At 57.4% G+C, this 7,440-nt stretch overlaps 1 protein-coding gene across 1 annotated transcript; it reads left to right on the top strand.

The window, feature by feature from the left end:
- The first annotated feature begins 4,414 nt into the window (after window positions 1-4,414).
- On the top strand, window positions 4,415-6,876 carry CCL17 (C-C motif chemokine ligand 17). The gene is made up of 3 exons (XM_011360099.2): window positions 4,415-4,596; window positions 5,947-6,064; window positions 6,603-6,876. The coding sequence occupies exons 1-3, from the start codon at window positions 4,527-4,529 to the stop codon at window positions 6,700-6,702; spliced, it is 288 nt and encodes a 95-aa protein (XP_011358401.1). The 5' UTR covers window positions 4,415-4,526; the 3' UTR covers window positions 6,703-6,876.
- The last annotated feature ends 564 nt before the right edge of the window (window positions 6,877-7,440 follow it).

Genomic DNA, 7,440 nt, shown 5'->3' with positions numbered 1-7,440 from the left:
ATAAAGACACAGAAGGAAGTGGGGATGAAAGGGAGGAAGTGAGAATTTAAGTTATGATCTAAAGGGAAGCAGGAGTGAAAGGAAGTGGGGGGCGAGGGAACGGGAGAGAGTGTTCTAGACGCGAGGAACAGCCTGTGCAAGGCGTGGATGTAGTGAGAGCCTGACATTTTCGAGGAACTGAAGGAAGGTGAAAGTGGCTGGAACAAAGCGATGTGGAGATTGGTGGGGCTGGGGGCAAAAGCTGAGGCTGGAGGAGTCAGCGGAAGTCTAGACTATCCTGAGAGTGACAGGGAGGCATCGAAGGGTTTTGAGGAGGGGGAGCCTTGTTCAGATTTGTGTTTGGGGAAGATCACTGGGCTCTAAGGAAGAGGACGGACTAGAGGGGCTGGAAGCAGGGAGGTGAGTGTGGGGCCGGGGTCTAGCGGAGATACGAAGGGGGTGGCCATGCGGATGGTGAGGAGATGGATTCAAGACACGTCTAGGAGGCCGACACAACAGGTCTTGCTGATTGGGCATGGAAGGTGAGGGATGATTCTTGCAGTTCTGACCTGAAAAGTCAAGTGGACTGACAACCTGTCAGGAACGACTGACTCATCAGTGAGCATGTCAGGCCCTTGGGACAGGAGAGAGAGATGTATTTTGAGATTGGTGGATGAAAATAACATTTGAGACCTTCACCTCTCGGCTCCGCTTCGGCTGTCAGAGGATGGGGCTGGGTGGATAAAAGACTAGATCCTTCCCTGGGCAAGTCGTTGCCTCTCCTGGAGCCTCAGCTGACACTGGCGTGACTGGAGTGATGACTTTTGCTCCTCCACCCCCACCCGTGACAACTGCCATGTGCAATTTGAGGATGATGGTGAGCTTCCATCCCAGCAACCTGTCCCCTGCTCCACAGCCTGGGGCTCAGCTCTTGCCCTTGTGACAGCAACATCCCTGGTCCCACCCAGCCATACTAGAGACAGAGGTGGGGCAGGATCCGCCCTCCCTCCCTTTCAGGGTGAAGGACCCAGAATCTCACTGGTTCAGCCCTTCAGTCTGAAGCGGGTGGGCGGTGGGGATGTTGAATCCCTCCAGCTGGTTTTACCCCAGGGGACCACTCGGGCAGCAGTCCCGGGGCTGGGGCAGGAGGCGTGGCAGGTGCACGGGCAGCGTGTCTGGCCTCTGTGAGTCGGAGGTGTTGAGACGGGGAGCCACCATCGCTGCTGCTTCCTCTCACTCAGATCCAATTCCTCTTTGACTCCATTCTCACAGGCCCATGTCTGGCCTGCTTCTCGGTCTGTGCCCTTGCCCTTCCCCCAGCAGGTGTGCCCTGTCCCCTGCTACCCCTCCTTAGAGCTCCGCCTCAGCGCTGCCTCCTCCAGAGAGCATTCCTGATTCCCCCGATGGACCTCCGCGTCTTAGGGTCCTCATAGCACCATAAAGGTCTCTCGAGGCCCTTATCACAGGCCCAGACTCCTGGGCATTCCATTTGGAAGGTCCCTTGGAATCTGTTTCATAGCTGGACAAACCAAAGAGGAATAAGTCAGTTAATCCTTGGTGAGGAAACCACCTCAGAAATGTCCCGGGTCTCTGTGGCCTCCCAACTAAGGCCGAGAGTTGTGCTAGGCCCTCCACAGTGTCCCCAGGCACGGGCTCAGGCTCGCCTCCTTGTCCTTCAGGCCTGATTCACTCAGTCACAGGAAGCCCACTGTGTGCCCGGCACTGCGCTTGGCGCTGGGGACACACGTGGTGGCCGGCAAAGCGGGCATGCCCCTGTCCTCACGGAGCTTTCTCTCTGGGTGTCACATCCGGCCACTCTGCTCACCAGAGTTCCCTCGTTTATTTCTACACATTCCCTTCTCCGCGCCCTCGCTAAGCACTTCCCTCAGGTGGAATGGCTGCCTCTGGTTCTCTCACCCACAAGGCCCAGCGCACTGGCCTCCGCCTCCATGCAGCCCTCCAAGTTGGCCAGAAGTAACCTCTCCCCACTTTGGGTCCCATGGCCCTTTATCTCACTTGCTCATCCCTGTGTGGGGCCAGCCCCCGTGACTCTGGACTCCAGCCCCCGTGACTCTGGACTCCCCCAAGGACAGGAGCCACATCTGGCCTCTGCCCGCTCCCTAGTCCCTGGCGCAGCCGGGCTCACAGCAGGTACTCACTGGCACACTTGCTTCTGTGTCCTCCCTCCCCCACTCCCAGGCAGCCTGCACCCCCCGGAGCTAGTACAGATCCCCTGCTTCTGCTGTTGTCACCTGTTCCCCAGAAGGGACAGGGGAATTTGAGTCCTTCCAGAGAAAAGTTTTGAGTCTGCAGCAGAACAGGGGTGACTGAAAACCCACTCGGGGAGTTTCCCCAGCAGCCGGGGCTGGGGCCTCACTCACCGTTAACAAACTGCTACTACTAATCCCCTGTCATCCAGAAGGGGGCGGGGCTGGGCATTCGTGGGGTCGGGGCGGGGAGGGGTGGGAGAGGGGGTGGGCTATGGCAGGTGGAGAAGCTGCAGACAGTGGGCGGAAGCCACTGGGCAGAGGCCACGGAGGCCAGAGGGGGTCAGGAGACACCCGACCCGGGAGAAGCCACACCAGCAGAGACACTCGCCCTCTGCCTCCTCCTAGGACCCTGGCCTCCCCATGCACCTCCAGCTCCTGTGTATCCTCCAGGTCCAAGGCTCTGTCTCCAGGCCAGAGCTCCCCTCTCCCCGGCCAGGGTCCCCGGGGCACCAGCACCCCTTCCCCCAGTTCCCTCGCCCAGCCCGGCCTCCTCTGACTCGGTGGGTTGGGGGCTGCTGGGGGGTCCTCTGCTGGAGGCGGAGGTTGCTCCTCCCTTTCTGCAGGAAGCCGGAGTCAAACATGAAGACCCCGCTCCCTCCTCTTTACCCCGCTGCAAATGGAAGTCTGCCCTGGGGACAGGAGGGGTGACCCAGCCAGACAAGCCGGGGGCAAAGAATCCTTCCAGGCTATGGTGGGAGGAGCGGGGAGGTTAGGGATCTCTGGCAGGTGATGAGAAGCAGGGAAACGCTCGAGTGAGGTCCTCTAGGGAGGACCCCATCTTTCTCAGATCTACCATCTTGGTGGGGTCCCCTGGGACAGTCCAAACATCTCTCTCCGGGTGATAAAACTGAGGCCCAGAGAGGGTCTGTGAGTTGCCCGAGGTCACACAGCGAGACTGTGACAGAGGGAGGTTGTGCCATGGACAGGGGGACTCCCAGTCCCCCAGAAACTGCATCAGTCTCAGCCTCCCTGGGTGGCCCTGAGGGAGGAAGAGGCGCACCTGGCCTTTCCCTCCTACGATCTCGTCCAGTGTCATGATTTCCTCGCACAAGTTCACAGTGGGGACTGATGAGGTTACCGTCTGAGCACTGCTCCTGGGACAGTCGGGTTTCAACAAACATCATCCCTGGGGATGCAGATTTAGTAACGTCCTGATGATGAGCACAGAGCTGACCGAGAGGGCAGATGGACCTGACACCATATTGCAGGGCGGTGTCATTTCGAGCTGCCCAGGTCACTTGGGAACGCGGTGGAGCCAGGCCTAAGTCCCGTGTGTCAGAGTCAAAGCCCAGTGCCCCCCGCTGAGATGCCGCCCACCTGGAAGTGGGCACAAGGCTCTCATCTAGTTAAGGGATGTAATGCTCTGGCTCAGACAACTGGCTATTTTCTCTGGTGGCCAGGGGACTGGCCCTATGCAGTGATAGGTAGGTTCATGGAAAGTCTGCTCAGGTCCTGGCTCGGGCTGGACCCTGACTGCATGTCTGATGCAGACTTGGCTCTGCTGGGAACCAGGGGCATCGTCAGCCATGGCGCCTTTCATCCCTTTCTTCAACCTAGAGTGAAATGCTGCATTTGGGGGAATGTGGCTTTCCAATCTACACAAGTACAAATTTGGACGAAATGGTGATTTAAACCTGTCTGACCTCTGGCCTTCTGTGGTTCAGGGGAAGACCCTGAACTTGAACTTGGGGAAGGACCCACAGCCAAAATTTTCTGGGCCTCAGGCCTTTCTCAGAATGAGATGGAGCTGTGGCCCTCCCTGCAGAGAGACGCCCGTGGGCGGTACAGCCCCCTGCACCCCCTTCAGGGGGGCCTTCCTGCACCCTGAACTCCTCCGGGCCCAGGTGAAACAGCCTCTCTTGTCCCCCTGCCCAGGGCATGGGGCACAAAGGAGGCTCCCCAGGCTCTGAGCAGTGATAAACCCAGTTTAGTACAGAGCCTTTTCTGTTTTAATAGAGGAACCAAAAACTCTGCAAAAAGAGAAGTGTGTCTGTGTCGTGGCCCCCGGACATACATACCCCATCTCTGTCCCCAGTTGGGTGCCCATTCTCTGGAAAGCCACAAACATTCCAACCCTGGACTTCTACTGAATCATTTCAAATTCTTCGAACTCCACTGGTCTAGGGAAGGGTTTATGTGTACGGGGGCAGTGGGGGCGGGGGGGGGGATAGGAGGCGGGGCAAGATCCCCAAAGAGGTTAAATAGGTCACCTCCACATTTGTCTCCCTCGAGCAGAGGGACCCACACGCAGAGACCCTCTCCTGGGCTCCAGGCACCATGACTCCACTGAAGATGCTGCTCCTGGTCACCCTCCTCCTGGGGAGTTCTCTGCAGGACACCCATGCAGGTGAGAGCCGAGGAGAGGAGGGACCACAGCGGCAACACACGCATATTTGTGTATTTTCTGCGCCATATTTATTCTTACAAGGATGTGGGAGGCTGGTAGCAGTAAGGCTTTCAAGGGAGATATTCAGAGGAAAATAATAATAAAGGTGATGATGAGGGGGAGGGAGAGGAAGGGGGAGGGCACCCCTGTGCCTGGGGACTGGCTCGGGGAGGGACAAAGTGCCTGTGCATCTCACACTGCAGTGGCTCTTCCGCACCGACACTGGTTGTGCTTCGACAGTGGAAAGCGAACAGTTCTCGAACGTATTTGTTAGCATCTGCTTTATGAATGGGTCTTATGTACCATGAGGGAATGGGCGTAAGAGCAGGAGAACTGGTTCCCAGAGGGTGTGAACGAAGAGGTTTTTATATTCAGTACGGAAAGGAAGGCTGAAACTAGACACAAAGCCGGTGACTGCCCTGCCTGGAGACAGAACTGCAGTCTGAGCTTGCCTTCTCTGTGGGCCACCTTAACCCGACTCAGCTCTGAGAGTGAGTCAGACCAGGTTACAGACCCGGTGGGTCAGAGGGCAGTCGGCGCTACTTAGGAAACCTGCTGGTGCGGTATCATCTAAAGCCACGTGTTACCGGTTTGCCGATTTATCAGCTGTAAAATGGGGTAGTGATAGCTCCTGTCTCCAGATGTGCAGTGAGGACCGAATGAGTTGCTGCTGGGAAAGGCTCAGCTCAGAAGCTGGCCCAGAGTGAACATGCGCTGATCCAGGGCTGGCACTGAGTGTGCACACACAGACTATACAGACGCACACACAGATGCACACGCAGAGACATATGTGCAAATAAGTGTGCATGACTCCCCCAAACACACACAGATACACACTTGCATAGACATATGAAGACACACATTCACGGGAACGTACACAGACTCTCCCAGACACACACAGACACATGCACGTACATATATACAAACACACGGGGCCTCCCCAAGTCCACACAGAGACCTCATACACACAACTGTGCACACTGGACACACACAGAGACACATGTGCAGGCCCCTCACACACTTCCCACATGGAAACACACTGACAGCCCTCATAACAGACCCCCCCAACAACACCCAGGCACACACAAAACCCCCATGCAAACACAGACCCAACCCTGTAACACATAGACACACACACACACAAAGATATACACATGAGGACTCACATCCACAGACACGTAAGTGCACACAGACCGACCGCAGACCCTTCCACAGCCACAAACCCCGCCAGATGTCCCCGTGCAGACATTCATACTCACAGACGCTCACAGACACTCACAGACACACCTGTTCCTGTTTCTTTCTCTGTAGCTCGGGCAACCAACGTAGGCCGGGAGTGCTGCCTACAGTACTTTGAAGGAGTCATTCCTATCAGAAAGTTGGTGACGTGGTACAAGACCTCAGAGGACTGTCCCAAGGAAGCCATCGTGTAAGTCTCCCCCGCCCCTCCTCCACGCCCTGCTCCTGGAAGCTGAGTGTGGTAGGAGGACCGTGGAGCTCCCAGAATGGCCTCTGGGGAGAGGAGGGAGAGAACAAGGCCTTTGCGTCCCCTGACCCTGCTCCTTAGGGGGCAGTTCCTGCAGTGCCCAAAGGTCGCAGGCCATCACTGATTTGTGGGGATATCGAGGCCCCAAGGGAGATGGGACAGCTCCTTGTCGCACAGGCAGTAGCAGCCGATGTAGTCACTTCCCCCAGCCTGGACCCGAGCTGCAGGAGGAGAGACAGCTCTGAGCGCCAGGCCCTTCCCAGGCCCTAGGCAGGCTGGGCAGTCTGAGGTAGGGACAGACAGCCCTGCAGCCCTGGCTCTCTGGGAGGGTCAAGAATCAGAGGACAGCCCGATGTCCCTGACATCCCACTGACACCATGTGACTTCAGCAAATCGTGGTCAGTGTGGGGCAAAGCTGGTCTCAGGGCTCTGCAAGGCCTTCCCGCCGTGACACCCTGGGTGGCTCTCTCCCTCTGTGCAGGTTTGTCACTGTCCGGGGCAAGAATATCTGTGCAGACCCCAAGAACATGCAGGTGAAGAAGGCAGTCAAGTACTTGCAAAGAATCGCGCCAGTGTCCTGATTTCTCCCTGGATGATTTGGAAACTTCCGGTGGCCTCGGTGTTCGCTACCCCACCCCCCAGCTGCTTGGGTCCCGTGGAGGCCACCCCTAAGAGACAAGGATGACGTTCGTCTCCTTTTCTGAACTGGAACCGTGGCACAAAAGGGTGCAGAATAAAGTCTCTCTCCCTCAGTCCAGGTCAGCGTGTTCTGTCCACCTCGCCTGTCACACTGGGCCCTTGCAGAACATCTGGTCTTGCCCTGTCCGGGTCACAAAGGGAACTACGCTTTAGAGGGGGACAGGGCTGCTGAGGCCACACTCGGGTGAGGGGGTCCTGGTAAGAGAGGCAGGGCCAGGGCTGAGAGTGTCCACGGGATGAGCAGCGCAGGGTGGACGAGAGGTTCAGCATTTCCTCCTCTGCCATGCGCTGGCAGGTAGTGTCTCTGGGAAGGGCCATCTGGGTATGTTCTTGTCTTGTCTGTCCTCAAAGTCCCCCAGTCTCCAGCCCCTGTGCTCATCTGTGATTCCTTGCCCTGCGAGGAGCTGAGGACATACTTCCCCTTTAAGAGTGGGTCCTGGGGTCCCCAGGGCTGCTCACAGAACTCCCAACCTAGCGGAGGAGTCAGGACTGACAGATCTACACAGGAGTCAATGCGAGAATGGGTTGACACACAGGGCGGGCTGCCCTATGGGTCCCTAAGAGCTAGGGGAATCAGTAGGAGAGAGAGTTGGGTGGACACTGTTCTCAGGGCAGGCTTT

Source organism: Pteropus vampyrus, unplaced genomic scaffold (genome assembly GCF_000151845.1).
Source record: "Pteropus vampyrus isolate Shadow unplaced genomic scaffold, Pvam_2.0 Scaffold51, whole genome shotgun sequence".
NCBI classification, from domain to species: domain Eukaryota; kingdom Metazoa; phylum Chordata; class Mammalia; order Chiroptera; family Pteropodidae; genus Pteropus; species Pteropus vampyrus.
This window is presented reverse-complemented; position numbering and strand designations above follow the sequence as displayed.